General features: G+C 52.5%; 2 protein-coding genes across 2 annotated transcripts in view; one reads left to right on the top strand and one right to left on the bottom strand.

Annotated features, from left to right (window-relative positions):
* ACSF2 (acyl-CoA synthetase family member 2) overlaps positions 1-19,645 on the bottom strand; it is a 37,566-nt gene that overhangs the window by 2,172 nt on the left and 15,749 nt on the right. The window contains exons 11-12 of the mRNA XM_080378295.1: positions 609-716; positions 325-476 (exon numbers count right to left, since the gene is read on the bottom strand). Of these exons, the coding sequence (XP_080234421.1) occupies positions 325-476; positions 609-716 (260 nt within the window). The remainder of the gene's footprint in view (positions 1-324; positions 477-608; positions 717-19,645) is intronic.
* CHAD (chondroadherin) lies at positions 1,362-19,642 on the top strand. The gene is made up of 5 exons (XM_080378332.1): positions 1,362-10,238; positions 10,430-11,217; positions 14,822-14,985; positions 15,191-15,336; positions 17,375-19,642. Exons 2-4 carry the CDS (start codon positions 10,438-10,440, stop codon positions 15,330-15,332), a joined length of 1,086 nt encoding a protein of 361 aa, XP_080234458.1. The 5' UTR covers positions 1,362-10,238; positions 10,430-10,437; the 3' UTR covers positions 15,333-15,336; positions 17,375-19,642.

Below are 19,645 nucleotides of genomic sequence, written 5' to 3'. Positions count from 1 at the left end.
TGGCTACAGCCAGACAACGCCATGGGCAGCATCCACACAAACACCAGGGCTCGGGGGGGGGGCAATTCCTGCCCCTGCGGGGTACCCCCACAGCCCCTCCATCACACCGGTAGCCAAGTGACTCTCCCCACCTCCAGGGGCACTTGGCACCGAGGGCTCTGTGCTAAGAGCTGTTCTGAAGTGTCACGGGCAAATCAGGGGGCTAACTTGGGTCAGTTTTCCCTACTTTGGAAACGACAGCCAAGGCTCTCCTGCACACAGCCATCCCCACCCAGCATCACTCCGCAGCATAGCCGGGAGGAGCAGGGCTGTTGCCCGACTCACCCTGTCTTGTACCACCCCTCAGCAGTGACCACCTCATTGGTCTTGTCAGGGTCATCCCAGTAGCCCAGCATGACGCAGTAGCCACGGATCTGAATCTCCCCGGCAGTGTTCAGAGGCACACACTGCCCTGTTTCTGGATCCTCAATTTTTGCCTGCAATGAAAGAGAAAAAGGGCTTAGCAGGGGATGGCTGAGCCAAGCGTGACAGCACGCCCCAACGCCAGCGTCAGGCAGGGAGGATGGACTGAGGTCTGACGTGGAGCAGGTGGGGAGGGTCATGGTCACCTCTGTGTGGGGAAGGATGCACCCCACCGTCTGAGTTCTTCTGGTGATGCTATCATTGGGGAATCCCATGAAGGTGACGGGGCTGTTTTCTGTGGTCCCGTAGGCAACCTGCAAACACAAGAGGAGAAATGTGCCTCAGGGGGAAAGGGAACCACACAGCTCCAGGCACAGGAAAGATGAAGCTACTGATGACCACAGGGGAGAGTGGGCTGGGAGGAGGATGCTCACACGAGTCACTCAGGTCACAGGCAAGCACTGCTCTCCTGGCCTGTGTACGGGGCTCTCCAGACACTCCTGCCAGAGTCCTGGAGAGACAGGAGCTAAAGCAGCACTGCACCCTCCTGCTTGCCACAGCTTTCCTCAGCTCCATCGCCGTGCTCCTGACCCCTACCCCCCCGACACTTCAGGTGGCATGTAGTTTTGACACCCCAGCTACTTTTCTTGGAGGACCCCAGGGTTCGCCCTCCTCTTTTTTAACCTATGTCTGTCCAAGCCCTGTCCTGTTGACTCCCTACCATCTCTGCCAGACACCGATTTTGCCTTGGTGCCCTTGCAGCCATCTGGTCCCGGTACTGATTCACCTTGCACCTTCTACAGCTCAGGCCACATTGGACATTGCTTCGGAAAAACCTTGGAGCCAGCAGTGGGCTCCTGCGGGAGATGGCGTGTCCCGCGGCACGGCTGCTTGCTCCAGACCCTTTTGTGCAGACATCAGCTCCTGTAACCCTCACAAAGGGATCACGAGGCTGCAAATGCTCGGCACAGCTGCACTTACAAACCCAAAGCCTCACAGCAGGACAAAAGCTTCTTGCTGCTAAACCTCCCTCAGCGCTAATCCCAACGGCAGGCTCTGAGTCACCTCAGCTGAAGGTCAGTTCTCCTCGGAGGAAAATTCCAGCTCTTTATGCCCAACTCAGTGGCCTGCTGAGACAGCAGGAGCTGGGCAGGAGGTGGTCTGGGCAGCTCTGAGCCGCACCAACGGCACCATTGCTGGGATTGCTTCTCCTCCAGCCCTTGGGAGCTGCATTTCAGTGGTGGGACATGCTGGAGCACCGCTCTGGTCTCTCTAACCCACTCAGCATGTCGTGTGTCATCAGGGTTTCTCTCCCTCCCACTAATGCATTGGTGGTGGCTGCTTTGCTGGGAGAGCACAGCTGGGAAAGGGCCAATGTGGGAAGCATTTGGTCCTTTCTCCTCCGCATCTTCAGACTGACACATGAGCAGCTCTGACCCTCCAAACTGCAACAGGGCCCGACTGCCTTCCTACAGCCTTGGCACCCAGATCTGGATCATGTCTTTAGAGCAAATGCCCAAGCTCCACTACTGGCTGCAAGGGCAGGTCTGCACGGTCAGGGCTTCTGCACGGTGCTCGCCAAACTCCAGGCACTGAGTCCAGAGTTAACAGGAGGCTTTGCAAAGGACCACGATGAGGCATCCTGAGCAAGCATGCAGATATCCTGAATGAGCTCTGCATAGCACTGGTGGGAGTGCTTGGTGCTTTCTGCCGCTCAGGGCTGCTGAAGAACCTCATGTTGGGCACAGTCTGTTGTAACGGCCGATGCTCTTGTTTGACTGCACCAGGGTCAGGGTGAATCCGAGCTGGAGATTTGCAGGAGCTTACTCTTAGCTGGGAATGTGCAGGAGACTGTCCTCAGGATGCTGCAAGGACCATCTGGTGCAAACTGCTCTGCTAGGAGCCTGGCAGCCCACAGGGAGCGACTGTAAATAGGCTTTTCCTACCAGACGCAATGATAGCTTCCCAGCCGGGGTGGAAACCTACAGCGTCTAATGCTCAGACAGGATTTCTCTCCCACCCACTAATAGGAGTCCTGTGGCTGGATCAAATGACTGACAAGACACAAATCCAAGATCTTAAACACTTATTAAAAATCCCAGCGCCTTTGTTTTTTTATTTTACTCTGCTGGATGAATTGCAGTGTTGGTCCCAGGATCCCAGCCAAGCCCTGAGTCAACCCTTTCTGCCTCTCCGGGTCGCTCCAGCAGTTTAATTGGACACAGCAGCAGGCAGCTCCCTGGCAGGACGATGCTGCGGGTGCTGCGGTTCACCAGGCTCCTCCAGATGCCTGGCAGTGTGCCACCTACCCCAGGCACCGGCCGGCTGTGCTTTGGCCTGTGGCTTGTCCCCATAAACACCCTCACACTCCCAGTGATGGGCTTCCCGACCCGGCCCAAGAGAGCAACGTGGGTCTGAACCTCCAGCATCCAGCACGCTGCCCGATGGCCGCCTTCCCCTGCCAGCCTGCCTGCAGTGGCACCGCACTCTGCCGCCAGACACCAGGGTGTCGCTCCTGACCTTTCCAAGGTAGTCTTTCTTTTCTGGAATAGTGTTTTCCCCAGCTGCATTCCCAGGAGTGAGGCAGGGGCTGAAGCAAGCCCTCACACCAGTGCTGCTGCCCTTCCTGACCTTCGTTTGACATGTGGAGCATCCTCCAATGGCTCCGTCGTCAGCAGGAGATGAAACTGCTTCCACAAAACCCCATACACCAATTTAAGCTTGGAGATATCCACTAAGATTCATAGCTTTCAAGACCCAAAGGGACACTTAGCATCTTCTAGCCTTGTCATCTGGTATAATTCAGTCCAGAAAACCTCACCCAATAATTTCTGCATCAGCTCCATAATTTCCACTGGAGCTGTATCTAGTGTCAAAGCAAAGATTTTCAGAGGCAAGGAGTCCAGCTCGGACCCTTGGCTTTGAGAATTGCTATGAGAGCACAGAATATAATTAACTGTAAAGCCTGTTTTTTTACTGCGAGGACCACATATGACCCCCCCCAACACCCAGCACACAGATCTGTCCTGCCTTCAGCAATGACAAGGACAGCTCCAAAACAAACCGCTGCTTAACTTACTCCTACTGACAAGAGATTCATTCTTTGTGAATCCTAAGCCTCTGTCTAAACCGGGAATAAAAAGAACATCTTAGCAGAACTGTGTTTTTCACAGCATATTTCAAAAACATTTCCTGCTAGAGCTGTTTAAACACTGGCCACTGCGGAACAGGCAAAACAGCCTGAAGAAGGAAGCGTCTAAAAATTAAACATAAAATAAAAACAATCAGACTCCAGTCTCTTTAGTAAACATTTGGGAGGCGGACCGATCTGGCGGGGAGAACAGGGACTCTGAAGACCCTGGGTTTTTCCCAGCCATGCTTGTTATTTACTGCATAACTTGGAACGGCTCACATCAGCTCTCTGCTCCTCGGTTCTCCCCAGCATTCAACAGCAATAAAAACACCCACTGCCCTCCATGTTCCACTGCTGCTGAAAGGCTGAGATGAAAAAGCTGATTTCACTACCACCAGTAACCCCAACGGGGCTATACTGGGTGGGACTGGAGCAGAAGGAGGGCGTGAGGTCCTTGGAGGGAACCCCCTTGGACCTGGACGATGCTCAGGGAGGATCTTCACGCCCCTCGTCACCACCCTCTGGTTATGCCACGCTGGAGGATGATGGCAGGGCTGGAACCACCAAACGAAAACCTACAGAAATGGAGCTTTGCTGAAGACAATATTGGCCTCAGAAAAAAGCAGCAAATTGACCATGAAATAATAGGGATTTTCAGACTTCAAAGAGGGTGTAACGAACAACAGAAAGCAGACTGGCAATCCAAGGGATGTGCTAAGGGACCTCTAAGGGGCCCTTTGAACCCCTCGCAGTGTAACATGCCGGATGGATCTAATTATCCCTAAATCCATGCTGAGCGTGTTGTCTGTCTCAGATATCTCCACCAAAAGTCAACCCCAGCCATCCTCTTCACAGCCAGCTCCAAATCGTTCTCAACTGAGCAAAAATCTTCCCTCCCTGAGCTGCTCACTATCCAGATCACCCGAGTTTTGCTGTGCTTGGGGGACACGCATCTCCTTGCTTTGGGGATGTCCCGCTATCCCAAATTGTATTGGAATATTCCTGAACCTTCAGGTCAACTCTGCTGCTGCAAAAAACAACCTCTGATCACGTCCAGCCTATGTCACACTGAGATTACATTTCCCATCCCAGCAACAGTACCATCTTTGTGTCAAAAACGACGGGACACAAACAAGCAGGTCTTGTAGGACAAACCTCCAAGGGTGGCCACCCTGCTGGCATTTCTCCCCACCCGGAGAGGTGCCAGGCAGTCCCAGTTTGGATGGGGCTTAGAAAGTTCCCAAAAATATCAGGTGCCCAAAGCACTGTCTGTGTTGGAGCACGCAATGGCTTTGCCTCCGGAGGAGACCACTGCAAAAATGGCAACCCAGCTCGCCAGGAGACTGCCACCGAAAATTAACCTCCTGTTATTGTACAGTCAGGACAAGCTGTCCTCGTGGTCTGGAGTTAAAGCTACCTCTCTTCTTCCTGGGCTGAGCAGAAGTCTTGAGGCTTGCAAGTATTTCCCCAGTCCTGCCAGCATTTCAGAAGCACTGCTCAGTGGCAACCAGTGAAGGCATGTGCAGTTACTTACTGGTTTATCCACAGCTTGATAAAAGGTCTTCGCTATGTAATTAACTCCATCCTTCCTGGCACTGGGTGCCAATGCACTTAGGAAAAGTGGAATTAAAAGGAAGAGTGAGAGGAAATGTGCAGAGGCAAAATGTCTTGCAAAGGTAGAAAACCACTGGTTTGGAGGTACCTGAATGCTCAAAGCTGCTGGAGAAGGAAACTCAGCAAAATTCCAACCCAACGGATTTGGAGAGCTCAGCTCCCACTGAAGACACAGCTGGAAATCCAGGATTGTGCTGCTTCCATGCTGCATTTTAGATGTTCTCACAGCACATTCCCATAGCTTCTGCAGCTACTGAAACCATCTACTTGTCAGGTCCTCCTCAAAAATGAGGTGGGATGGGGAGGTCTCACTTTGGCCAAGGACAAGCAGGGAAGTTCACAGAGTGATAGAACACTTTGGGTTGGAAGGGACCTTGCACCCCCCACCACGGGCAGGGCCCCCTCCCACCAGCCCAGGGTGCCCCCAGCCCCGTCCAGCCTGGCCTTGAGCCCTGCCAGGGATGGGGCACCCACAGCTGCTCCGGGCAGCCCGTGCCAGCGCCTCAGCACCCTCACGGGGAAGGATTTCTTCCCAATATCTAATCTAAATCTCCCCTCTTTCAGTTTAAAGCCATCCCCCCTTGTCTTATCGCTACAGGCCCTATTAAAAAACCTGTCCCTAGATTTCTTGTAAACCTCTTTCAGTATTGAACGGCTGCTATAAGTTGTCACCATGCGGAGCCGATTTTCCATGGTGAGAACAGGAGACTCACGGCGGTGAGCATTTGGGAAAGTCAGAAGCCTTGCATGGATCAGTCGTGTCCCACAAGAAAAGAAAGCTCCACACTTCTCCAGAGCCCACAGGAGCTGCAGAGCGGCCAGCAGCCCTGGGCAGGCAGCAGGGGGATGCCCGGTGTCTTATAGGGTGGACATGGCAGGGCTGGGGAGGCAGTAAAGGCTGGGTGAGCTTCACAGGAGGGGCCAAGAACATCAGGCAGCAGCTGCTGGGATCAGGCAGAAGGGAAGGGTGGGTGGACATCAACAGGGAGCCAAAATGGCAAGATATCAATGGGCGGAGGCCATGCTACAGTGGAAGAAAACCATCAGAACGAAGGAGGTGCACCCACCACCATCTCCTCCAGCTCGAGCTCATCAAGCAGCCCAAGCCTCCCACCACAGTGAAGGGTACCCTTTGAGCACCTCAAATAGAAGCAGTAGCTCAGGTCTGAACTCAGAGCCCCAGGTGCTGCTGTTTCTGATGGGATACTTGCATATCACCAAAAGCCAGGGATTTTTCAGGTACTGCCTGGAAGAGAGGGGGGACCAAGGAGACCTTTTGGGGCTCCCCATCACCCATCCACCCAGGCTTCTCATACACCACCCTGGAGGGTGCTCCGTGCCTGGGACAGCCCCCCGGAACCCTGCACAGCTTGCACCTTCTCCCATCCTGCTCCCTCCCCAGAACCCAGGGCCAGGCAGGGGCTCAGCTTCACAAGGGCTGGTGCTGTGTGGGCTGCACACCAGGGCAGCATGTACACCCCCTGGGGTACCCCCCAGCTGCCAAACCCCCAACCAAAAAAAAGGAGTCCTGCACCCCAAGGCCAGGTACACTGCTGCCGCTTCAAGAAGGCGACTGCTGGTGTGCACTGACACACAAAACCATATCTGGAGCCCCTTAAAAGCTACAGAATCTGACTTAAGTGGGCAACGGAATATTTTGATATGGAGCTGTCTTGATATGCCAGAATGGTTAATACTGACAAAAATAAAGATTAAGCATGGAAAAGGCCATCTCCAATGTTGTATCAAAGCAGGTCTGACCTGCAGCACCAAAGAAACACCCCAGATCTATATTTATACTGTTTCAAAAACTGTATTTATTTGCTCACCCCACAGCGCCTCCAAGAAGGGGGGGAGGGGAGTCCAGCATCTGCAAATTACCAGGCACCAGGAATGTTTCCAGAACTGTTAATCAATTAAGAAAGAGAGGATGGCAGGATAATCCTGCCTCTTCTGTGAAGTCCTAGCAACACTGGTCCCTGGGGACCTGCAAGGTAGGGGGCTGGATGGGACCCAGGTCCCTGCGGTATCCCACCGCAGCAGAGGGAACACCGACACTGCTGCCATTGTCACCGCCAGCCTGCAAGCCACCCACGAGCGGGACCCAGGAGAGCTTTTGAGGATTGCTGGACGTTTGCTGGCTGGTCGAGGGCTGCAAAACCCGGTGTGGGAAGACCAGACCCCGCCAGCGAGCAGCTCAAAACACAAACAGCCGGGAGCCCAGAGGCAAGGTGCCAGCTGCGGCAGATGCCAGCCAGCTCCCACCACAGGAATGTGCTCACCGAGGCATAGAAATCAAAAAACATTAGGGGAAAGAACTTCCTTTTATTCAACATTTGTGCCTGGAGAAATGGAGCCGAGAAGCAGACACCTTTCCCCCAGTAGCACTGCCCTGCTGTCACCCCACCAGGGACCAAAAATAACCCAGCATCCACCTAACCTCTGCTGCAGGCACTGGGCTGGCAGGGAGCCCACGGGGTAGGGACAGCTTCCCACCTTGCACCAGCATCGTGGCAGTGACATCATGGCACCTTCACAAGGAAGCTACGGGACCTATGGCCACAGCCATGGCACACACATCCCCCTGCAGGGAGAGAGTGTCCCTGTTCCCCAGCATCCGCAGTCTGAGCCAGCAAAGCCATAAAGGGTGGAAGAAAGGGAAATTTATCCTCAAAGGAAGAAAGAAAAGAAGATGGTTTGAGGTCTGGGCAATTTAACCTCTGAAAAGGGTCTTGTTCCAGAAATACACGTGGGTGGGATGTATTTATGGATGGAGTTTGCAAGGCCCTCACCAACTTTGTGCTCCGATCTGACCCACACTGGCAGAAATCTTTGCAGAAGGGGTTCGCTGTTAGCCGGTATTTTTTGCAAAGAGGTGGGAAAACCAAGAATCAGGCACCAGCTGTGCTCGGGGATGGAGCACAGATACGCTGCCTGGCTTCAGTGGCCAGCAGAAACAGGCTGGATTTTCAGTCTCACCCATCAGTTGCTCTTGCACATTATAACTGGTACATAACTGTAGGAATTGTTCATCAAATGATTACAAATAAGACTGAAGTGGTTGAATCTTCTCTAAGAAAAATAAATAAAAATCAATCCACAGATACAAGATGATGCTTTTTTTACTTTTCCAGTCATTCACCCAACTCCCCATCTGAGCTTTACAAGCAGCACACACTTAAGGGTCACTCAGTCCTGATCAAACTGGAGGAGGAAAACACGGAGGGTTCTTCCATCTTCCTCCTTTTTTGCTGTCTCAAAGGTCCTCACCGAGACACCCAAAGAGCTCCTCTAGAGATCAAAGCATGTGCATGACCATGGTGGTGCCTACTGTATCAGGCAAAAGCAAAAATACCATTGTTTTGATCATTAAATCCTACAGTAATGACAGTAATGAGTGCTGCAGGAGGTCCCTCCAGCAGAAGCCTGGAGCTCCTACGGTGAGAGCATCTCTCTGGAGATGAGGCAGGAGAAACCCTTCATGCTGAGGCAATTGGCAAGGCCCCAGCTGCTCGACAGCAGGGCGTTGCACCTCTAGGCTGACAAACATTGGAAGGCTGACATGGCCCAGTTTGCAATCAGGTCCCACATTACATCACTGTTCGGCCAACCCCATCTGCCCCACCAGGCTCACCAGAACCTACGTTCACACCCCAGAAGCCCCTTTTGTCCCCCAGGTTAGTCATGCAATGAAAACCCCATTCAGAGTGACAGCTGCTGGCCAGGGCGCGGGCTGCCAGGCGGTTTGCATAACGCCTGCTGGAGCATGCTCAGCGGCGCTGGCTAATTCCTCATTGCAACAATGGAAAAACCCAGAAATCTCGGTGAATAAGCCAGTCTGTGTCCTAAGTCAGCCCTTGGATTTCCTCCCTTTCTTGAGCCTGTCTCGCCTCTGCAAAAGCTCCGCTGGGGCTCTGCAGCCAGCCTCAGGAGCAGAAAGCTCAACAAGCTCACAGTTATGTGCTGGGCTCTCAGCTGTTCGCTGCAGCCAGGAACTGGCTGGAAATCAGTTCAAAATGTTCCAACTCCAAACTCCACCCCACAACCCCTGGATCTCTCCCTCCACACTCATAGAAGCATGCGCTGGGGCTTTTAACCGCTTTGCTTTAACCTTGTCTATTGGGAGAGCAAGGAACATCCCCTGCATTAATTCATCTCTGCCACCGCTACCCCAAGAGAGGAGCCAGGGAAGACCCTAGTCCCAGCTCAGCAGCGATTTCCTTGCTCTGATACCTCACCATCCCTTTATCCACACCTTTCCCCATCCACAGCTTCATCTCAGGAGCACAGGCATTCCTATCCACTTCATCTGAGCCAGGCACGCAGCAGGGCATCGCTGTCCGGCACTTCATACCCACCAGCCCATGCCCCATCACTTCCCCACAGGCTCCGCCACTGCCCCATCCCTTGTCGGAAGGCAACAGCCATTGCTCCACAGTGCCATGTGCTGGGAAAAAAAAGCCCCTCACACAGGTCTCCTGAGCATGACCATGGATGTGCCACACTTGACTGCCCACAGAGGAAGATGCAGCAGGAATTAAGATGGTCTTTGCTCTCCCTTTCTTGGCCAACTCCTAGGTGCAGTCTAGATCTGGAAGTCTTCAAATAAAATTTTGCATCACAAGAGCGAGTGCAGCACTGTTGGCCTTTGGCATGACCCCGTATCGCTCCCACCTTCTCCCATCCCTGCTTAGGCAAACTCTTTTGAAATCAGCAAGACACCCGCCCCCCCCAAACCTTCCTCTGTGATAGCAGGACAAGATTCTCCCCAGACCAGCTGAGGATACACACAGCCCAGGAGCCTGCCGAGACCTTCGGCACGAGGTGGCTGCGGAGCACAGCGGAGCTCCCTGCCATGCCATTCGACCAAACCAGGTTGTTTCCCCCCACCACCACTGATGAATCAGGGCCCCTCTCGGCTCAGCAGGGACCAGAGAGGTCCCCCACAGAGCAGCTCAGCGTTTGTTCTTCCTGACCATTTGCCTCCCTGTTGCAGAGAGGAAAACTACCTCTGCACAGCCGCTGCAGCAGCGAAGCCAGGCAGGACCGCGGACACTCCGCTGCCTGGTGCCAAGGGGTTAAGCTCACAGTAAGTTCCCAAAGCCAGTTGCTTCCAACTGGCTGCTGCCTGTGGTTTGTGGGAAGGGATTTTGCTTTTTAATAACATTATAAATAGGGCTGTGTTCAGCATGCTGCAAACCCAGTTACTCTCTCTCTCTCCCACCCATCTCCCTCCTCCTCCTCCTCCTCCTGCTTCTCTTCCCACCACACTAATTCCAGATCTGACCATGAATCGGTCAGGCTTCTTCCTCAGTGTCCTCAGCCTACTGGCATGTCTTGCCTCCATCGTGCAGGCATGTCCCCCGAGCTGCCACTGCCACGGCGGCGACCTGCAACATGTCATCTGTGACAATGCTGGGTTGAAGAAGATCCCCAAGGTGCCTGAGCAAACACGGCTTCTCAACCTGCAGAAGAACAACTTCCCCGTCCTGCCCACCAATGGCTTCCGTGACCTGAAAAAGCTGGTGTCCCTGCACCTCCAGAGCTCACGGATCAAGGAGATCTCAACTGGAGCCTTCCGAGGGCTCAAAAGCCTGGTCTACCTCTATCTCACTGACAACCAGATCAGTGTCATAAAGCCAGGAGCCTTCGATGACCTCTCTGAGCTCACCTACCTGTACCTGGATCAGAACAAGATCCCAGACCTACCCAAAGGGCTCTTCTCCCCTCTTGTCAACCTCTTCATCCTGCACTTAGGCAGCAATAAAATCCGGGAGCTGAAACCAGGGGTCTTCAACGGGGCTAAAGACCTGCGCTGGCTCTTCCTCTCCGACAACTCCCTCACCAACCTCCTCCCCGGGGCCCTGGAGGATGTAGAAAACCTTGCTGTCCTCCACCTGGACAAGAACCAGCTGAGCAGCTATCCTGTGAGCGCAATGAGTAAGCTGAGAGTGCTGGAGGAACTGAAGCTCTCTCATAACCCAATTGAGGTCATCCCTGACAATGCCTTCCAGTCCTTCGGGCGATACCTGCAGACACTCAACCTGGACAACATGAAACTGAAGAAGGTGAGTCCTTTCCCTTTCCATTTGCTCTGGATAAGAAAGACGGGGCTTGGTTTTCTTCTCCTTTACAAAGCCCACGGTTTGCTGTCCCTCCCTTGCAGAGGAGAGGGGAGATGTAGGTCTGCAGCCTCCGGAGATAGCGAGGCACTGGCCAGCTGACAACGACTCAAGCCAGGGATGAGAGTACTCCACCCTTCTGTTACTTTATGCAACACCAAATTATCTGGAGCAGATCAAACTCCCTGGAAAGGCAGATCATTCCCTCCCAAGCTGGAGGTGACAGCAGACATTGAGAAAGGTATTTGGGATGCTCCAGGACAATTAGCAACCTTCCATCATCCCAGACACAAGGCATGGGATGGGAGGCGAGTGTCTGCCTCATACTCGAGGGACAAAAGGGCACCATCACCTCGCAGAGCTGAACTGCTCTGCTTCCCTCGTACCTGGGTACCTGCTGGGGGCTGGGAGGGGGAGACTTCTTGGGAGGGGCCACAAATAGCAGAGTTTCTTACTCATGCCTTGCAGGCAGGTAGGCATACGGACCTTCACCCCTCGCTGCGCTTCCCAACTTTACACGTTATAAAGAAAGGTTTGTTTATTGATGCTCTCTCAAAAGGGGCCCTGTTCCCACTGGAGAGGAGGAGGGACGTTCAGGTATCCCACACAGCAAAACAACCTCCTCCTTTTTCTGTGAGAAAGCATGATCCATAGGCAGGAGCATCACACTCAGCCAATCACTTGCAATAGGACCTCTGAAATGCCAGGCAGCGCAAGCAACAGGAACAAGCACAGGGCAAGAGCAGCAGCACCTGTGGCAGCCTGATGTCCCAGGCGCACCCCATGGGCTGGAAAGGGAGGGTGCTGCAGGTGGAGCAGAACAGTTCCCCCTGAGATGATGCTCTGCCAGGAAGCCCAAGGACAAAGGGCATCCAGGTAAGGCAGGCTAGGACTTCACGGCAAAGCAACATCCACTACATGCAGGGAGATGTGATGAAAACAAGAATTTCTTAGCAACAGAGAGCAGCTCAGAGGGCCTCACAGGGATGAGCAGATCATTTGGAAGCTACCAGGAATAGAGCATACCAGAGTTTTCAAGGGGATACAGCATCCCAAAATGCTCAAAAACTGGAATTACATCTTGCTCAGGTGTAGAACACTACCTAAACCAGCTCAGTAGCCACTCAGACAGCATTTAAGCCCTTGTCCGCTCTCAGACCAGACTCTCCAGCATGGGAGTAAGCAAACCCAACACCTGAACACAATCTTGTGACCTCTCCAGGCAAGACTTTAGACATGCTGCCACAGCACTTTTGCAGGCTCAGTTTTAAGGCGCTTCCATCACATGCAAGTTAAAAATTACAGCTCAAATGTTGTACCAGCTGCAGAGACATCAGAGTCTGAAGTCACACGCTGGAGGAATGACTAACCTATGATGCCAGGGTGTTCCAGCGAATTAGGCATCCTTGGATTTGCCACAGAGTAAGGGTTAACAATTCTAGCCAGCAAAAAAGGCTTTCTACTTTTCAGTGCCCACCTGTGGACAGGAACTTTAAAGGCTCTTCTGCAGCCAGACACCTCCTTTCCTCCCCAACAGCCCAAGACGACAGCAGTTTAGGGGGATCAGCCACAGGGGGGTCTTCTGCAGCTTGAGGGTTTGTGTTCTTTTTCATGAAAACAATGCTCCCACTCAAGCGCAGAGTTTTCTCTTCAAATTCTCAAAGGCCTCCTATCCAAACAGCCCACTCGTGAACTTTGCACTGCTAGAAGACATCTAATCACGGAGGCCTCCTGACCTAGGAAATCACTAGCAAATACTTTAAATGCCACTGGCATCTTGACTGCGGTGCTTTCTCCTTCACAAAACCACTGTCCTTAGCTGTTCCCTGAGCGGCTGTAAGATTTTCAAGCTGAGCAAGTGCAAAAGCCTTCCACATGAAGCTATCCCAGCCTGTATTGCACTCAAGGAGAACCAGGAGAGCCCTCAGGCTGCCCTGCAGCTCCAGCACCGAGCTCTCCTTCCCCACCAGCACCACAGACCCGCACGCAGGGCAGGACCCAGCCACGTACATCCACATGAAACCAGGAATGCAGATCCTGGAAGCTTTACGTATCCCCCTCTCTGTCTACATAGCAAAATAAATTCCAGCAGCAATCCTCCATCTAAACAAAGGGAAAACCACCCATTTCTTTAGAAATGCACGCTCTGGCAGGCAGCGCAGCAGCTGTTACCAGCAGATGCAAAGTCTTCTCATGGGGCTGGGAGAGGAATGAGCAGCTGAGACAGTACAGCACTGTCCAAGCCAGAAGATGGCCAGGCTACCGCCCCACTGCACGGCATGCCAGCACCTCTCCAGCAGTGCTGCTATCAGCACAGCAAAACCTACCAAGGTCAGCTCAGTTTTGGACCGCAGAGGCCAGCACCGCTGGCTGTCCAACAGCTACAGGACGCTGGGAGTCTTTGCTAAGCTCTAATCCTCTCCAACATTGCTTAATTTGGAAGATGACAAAAGTTCACAGCTTAAAATAGCGTGTTTGCTCTGTCAAGCTTTTCAGCTTAGAGAGCTTGAACAGACCCTGATGGTCCCGTCCAAAGTGCAAGCTTCTGGTCCAAAATGGAAGCACAGGTCCTTGACTGGGGGGGTGGGGGTGGGGTGGGGGGTTAGACCTAGAAAGTCTCCTCTCCACCCTTGAGAGAGCTTTGAGAGGCTCTCAAAGCCACCCACGGCTTTGAGAAGGGGGAGAACTGGTTAGTCATAGCCAAGAGGAGCTTTGTGCTTTGTCAACGAATCGCTCCCCAGTTCACCACCGCCAAGGAAGTTTGTATTGAGGGGTTTGCTTTCAAGAAGAAACTTTCCAACCCAAGTAACCATGGGCTGAAAAAAGCCAGGGGTGAGGCCCCAGGGAGGAGAGCAGAAGCTGCAGAGCCAGGTCTACAGCCTCTCTCCCCTCCTTTGGCAGCTTTTTTAAAGGAGGCTTTCCCTGAAAGCCTGTCTGTTAATTGAGAAAAGACAAATCTTGCAGCATCCCTTGCAAACAACCCGTTGGAAATGAGAAAAAACAGAGGAGGCCGAGGTGCTGGAAACCTGCCTCTATTTCTGTACTGCTCAGATGCCAAGTGTAACTTTCCACTTGGAGCCCCCAGGCACTGCCAAAGCCTACAGCCCCTTCAGACGCCACAAACACTCCCTCCTTCAGCCATTCCAGGACAGGCAAGGCAACAGGCCCTGGGAGGATTTCCAGCTTTGGAAAGGAATACACCCAGAAAACATCTTCATTTAGAACAGAGAAGTATGGCTCAAAAAATAAAGCGGCCTTCCAGGCTTCACTTTATTTTGGGATGTGGCTGCAAAGGCAACCCCACATGGATCTGGGATGTAGCTCTCTTCAGGCAGGAGATTCCAGGACCCCTGAGCCCACCAGCTTGATGCACCTCTTAGGTGCCCAGAGCTTCCAGTGAGCCAGTACCCCCCTCACAGCCCCTTCTCTTGCTCTTCCCATGCTTATGCCACTAAAAGTCTTGAACAGAGGCACGCAGGAACAGCGGCACTCGGGTTCGAAGTCCCCTCCCCTAACTCAGCATCCCTCACCAGCAACCTTTGTGCTTCAGTTTGCAGACAACGCGTTCGCTGGTGTGACCGCCCTGAAGACCGCTCACCTGGAGAACAACCGGCTCACCCAGCTGCCCCGCAACTTCCCCTTCGACAAACTGGAGACGCTGACGCTCTCCCGAAATGCCTGGCACTGCAACTGCCAGCTAGCACATCTGCGCAAGTACGGCACCACGGGCCCTTTCCCATCCCGCATCCCCTGGGGTCTCCTTGGGGATCCCCCCTGCTCCGCCAGGCGGCTGTGGAAGGCTGCATGCATGCTCAGCAGCTCTCCCCGCAGCCTGCCCCTTCCGCTCGTGGTGTGGGTGATTTCCACGGTGCTTTGTGCCTCTCGTAAGCTCCCCATCTTCTTCCTCCCCGTATCCCAGGTGGCTGAAGGGCAATCGCACCCGCACCGAGGACACCTGCTCTACGCCCGTGCAGTACCGGGGGCAGTCCATCAGAGACACCCCGGCCCTCCGCACCTGCAAGCTCCCCACCAAGAGGTCCAAGAAGGGAAGCCGCCATTAAACATGTAAGATGGTTCACTTTTAGCCAGACCTACAACAAACCCTGATGCCACCAAAGGTGCGGGGACTTATATCGCTGGCTTTGGTGACACTAGGGTTTGGCTCAAGACAGCTCATCCATTCACCCAGTGATGCCTCCGCTCAGAGCTGCTCCATCCCCCGGCCATACTGGGCTCCATTGGCTCCCAGAGCATCAGGGATGGAGTCAACCCTGTAAAATAAACATCAGGCTACAGACAGGTCTGGGGCAGCAAGTAAAGGTGAAACATGTAATTAAATGTCCAAACAAGGGTGGACTTAGCCCACTCTTACCCTGAGCTGGGATCACACGTGCTTTATTTATCTAACCGATTAGAGATGCTCAGCCTCTTGCCCTAGTAAAGGTCCTCTGGGCCTGGTTTGAAATGCAGGGCAGGACATTGCTGGGAAATCGGGCTCCAGGCTGCCCAGTCCATATGGAAATAGATGTCTTCCATAAGGAACAGCTCTTGGCCCAGCACCTGCCTTTCAGCAACTACAATTCCCATCCAAGACACTCAGGTATTTACAAACAAGGGCTGATGCCTTCGAATAAGTGTCCCAGAAGAGGGAGGTTTGAGACAGAAAATTCTCTTTGAATAAAGTGTTCTGGGCCAGGAGGTGATTCAGAGACAGGGCTGACTTTCCCTTGAGCAGTGAGCTTGCTGACATCTACCAATCCAAACACCACCTGTGAAAACCTGCCACACAACCACCTTCCACACCTGGGAACTACCAAGAGCCTTACATTCAGCACACAGATCAGCAAAAAAAGCCACAACTGTCACTGCTCAATCCCAAGCATTTTACTTTTCCTTATCTCAGGAACAGGTTTGGAGCTTGTACAGATTCCAAAGGACTTTGGATGAGCCTGCAAGCTTGTAAGGTCTTGGGAAAGGGACCTTTGCTCATTTGTTAAGTGCCATGGACCCTGCACTGCATCGTATGAACAAGGGTTGTCACTGTGCCCTTTCATAACAGAAAGGACAAGGCAGAAACCCAAAGCCCAGCTATGGCCGTTTGGTCCTCAGTTCACTAAGGATATGCCTAAACAGGATGGAGAAAGTAAATTTGTGTCCAAAATGTCAGGGATGGTGCCAGCTGCTCTGCGCCTTCCTAAAGTGGTTATTTCTCTTGCAGTGCCAGAGGTTTTATGGATTAGAGATGGAAATACCAGTCGTTCCATATAGGGCGGGTAAAGTTCCGCTCTAAGGATGGAAAAACTTCAGCTTTCTAAACCACAATACTTAAATGTATTTTATTTACAGGTCTGGCCCTTCCTAACCTCCTTCTCTCCCTGCGTGAACTCCATTCCAGTTCACTCCTCTATGATGAGAATAAGAAAACCATGACAATAACAGCTGGGTTTTCTATAGCACCTTCCATCCAGCGCTTTCAAACAGGTTTACAAGCATTAATGAAATATAAAACTATTTATTCCTGTCTTGCAGAAGACAAAGCTCGGTATCTTCAGGTGTCAGTGCCAAAATGCAGGCACGCCAACCCATTCCAGTGTGGGCAGTGTGACTTTAAGGAGTATAAAGTACCTCTGACTTCACTGTTCACCCCTTGAGAGCCAGGCAGCTTTCTAAGATGTCAGCTATGGGGGTCTGTATTTTGGGGAACACTAATGATTTGGGTCACTGGCCATGTTTCAAATGAAAAGTTGCTTGGCAGTTTCGAAAAGTCTGCCTGCCCTGGACTTTCAGAACCAGGGCACCAAAATAACTCCCTACTTTTGAAAATTGTGCTCTTGGGTTTCTTCCTTTACGAAGGAAGTGCTCAGTGACCATCAACGCTTTGGGTATGATGCTCAGGAGTCACACAGTGGGTTGGCAGAAGAGGGCAGAGACAGGACTAACCCATCTCTCCTGTGGGAGCTCCTTAACTCCTAACTCCTCACTTTCAAGTGTGGGCTGCGTTCACTCACTGTAAAAACAGACAAATGCTCATGGTTTATTGATCTGCTTGAAAAATCCCCTGAAACATGTAGCCTTCTCTCTTTTTTTTTTTCCCCCCTAGCAGGCTCCGGTATGGCCTGTCCTGGTGACTGGTCACTTCAACCATCAGAAAACTACTGACTTCTGAGTCCTTCCTTATGCTTCTCCTACCTGTCAGGAAACATTTCTGATAGATCCCACCACCTCCAGCCTCCTCCGAATCCTCGCTTCTCTGCTGATCGCAGGATGGAATCCACCTTTTCAATCTTTCCCAACATCTATATATTTTAAAAGAGGCATTTTTAAAAACTAAACTATGCATGACCATACTAAGACAAGCTAACCTAGATCCTGCCGGTAAAACACAGTCATCTTTCCTAGAGGCAACATAACCCACGTCCCCGATCAACCGGTCACTGTCTCTCCCCTTCCAGTGGAGTGGAAGCAAGTGGGAAGGTAGGAGTATCCCTCCCCCAGCTGCTTGATCAGGAAAATTGGTTTCAACCGATGCAAAGAGACTCCTCTGCCTTCCCATGGAGGGGATCCCTGCAGGTCAGGGCTGAAGGGGATCGGTGGAGCAATGACCAAGAACCGGTGGTCCCGAGACAGCGCTGCTCTTTGATGCCAAAGGCAGCAATCTCTCTAGGTCAGCCAGAAATCCTGGAAGCGAAGCAGTACTGGGAACCTCCAAAACTGGAGCTGTCTGAAGACTGGATTCCCTCCCACTCTGTGGGGTCTGCCAAGATGCTCGTACATCCCAGAGGAGGCGGCGTGCACCACGCAGCCCGGCTGGGGCACCCCTCCTCTCCTCCCTGCCCATACTCCAGAGGATCCAGCAGGACACCAGGATGACTGTGGTTTATTGCCACGGCTATTACAATACCACAGTTGCAACTTAACTGTGTTTTTTAATCCTAAAGAGTTATATAAATATATGTATATTTATTCCTCTGTAACTGAGTGTAAATGACCTTTAAGAGGATGAAAACTCCTCTGTCTCCTTTATAGAAATCAAATTGTATATTTTCTTATGTACATCTTCTGTATAAAGCTCTTGCTGCAAAGATGAATTCAACAAGTCTCCCTGTGTCTGTCTGAGGGCCAGCGGATCAGAAGTGACACGAGACCAGTGATACAAATATAGACTTAATCCTCTTTATCCTATGGGCAGAGCAACTGCTTGGGAGGGTTTTATTATTTCTCTCTCTACAAAACAGGAACATGTGATACCTGATGAGTCCTGAGCACTTGCAGTAATGTCTGAAGGTATTTTGTGAGGCCAAACACAAGCCTATTATAAAAATAGGTAGCTGGCACCTGACAAAGTCCAGGCAACGGCACCAGGGCTGTGTCCACTGTTTTCAGCTTGGCATTAAGAGCATCATATGCAGGAAAAAAACCTGGCTGCCTCTGAAACAGCTCGCGGACAGATGCTTTAGACTCTCCTGGTCTGCAGCAAGGCACACAGTCATCCCTGTAAAACCCTGGTGCGGTCTGGGTTTGCCAGCAATAACACACCTAACCTGCCTCCCAGCCCCGCGGGTTGATCCATCACAGCAGCCTGCTCCCTCAGGACAGGCGAGCAGCGTGGCACCCAAGTTATTCCCTTTGAAGTAGAACAAAAGTGTCCTTTTCCAGCTCAGCCATTCACTCGCAGGCACACACACACGTGCAGATGGCACGACCTGCCCACAAAACATGTCATCCGGAATGCCACCGACCCCCGTCCCCCTCCCACATGCAGGACCATGCTGATGCTCTTGCACAGGCCAAGGCCACGGGGACATGCAATGGAGCAGCAGCACACGTGGTCCCGCACGTGCTGCCCTTCTGGCGGCGCAATGCCTGGCACTGCACGTGTGGATGGCACCATTCCCACGTCCAGACTCAAACGCGTAGCACGCTACAAGGTTTTGTATCTGCATGCAGCCCAGGAGGGTGAAAGAAGCCTGACAGCTCCACAGCAAGATGAACACGTGCACCCGCCCACACTGATACAAACCAGCAACGCCTCTTCCATAATCATTCATCCTTGCAGCTTGTACAACAGAAGGGTTTATAAAAGCTTTGAAATGCACCAGCAGAAGCTCAGTTTATGACACTGAATGCAGTAGTGTCCTCTCTTCTTACAAAGCTTCCTCCCCCGACACCCCCCGCAGCAACCAGGGGGAATCCTCCTCCTTCCTCCCAGCCCCTCTACACCTCCACTCCCCAGCCTGGCCCAGCACCCCCGGTGCCATCACACCTGATCCCAGCAGCTCCAGCACTGCTGGGTACCACTGGGGTGCAGAGATGCCCAGATTCAGGGTCTCCCCATAACAACCACCACTTGTAGCTCTGCTCACAGCCACCACAA

This window comes from Falco punctatus (assembly GCF_963210335.1).
Source record: "Falco punctatus genome assembly, chromosome: 1".
In the NCBI taxonomy this organism is placed as follows: Eukaryota; Metazoa; Chordata; class Aves; order Falconiformes; family Falconidae; genus Falco; species Falco punctatus.
The sequence above is the reverse complement of the archived record's forward strand: the minus strand, read 5'-3'. Positions and strand labels throughout refer to the sequence as shown.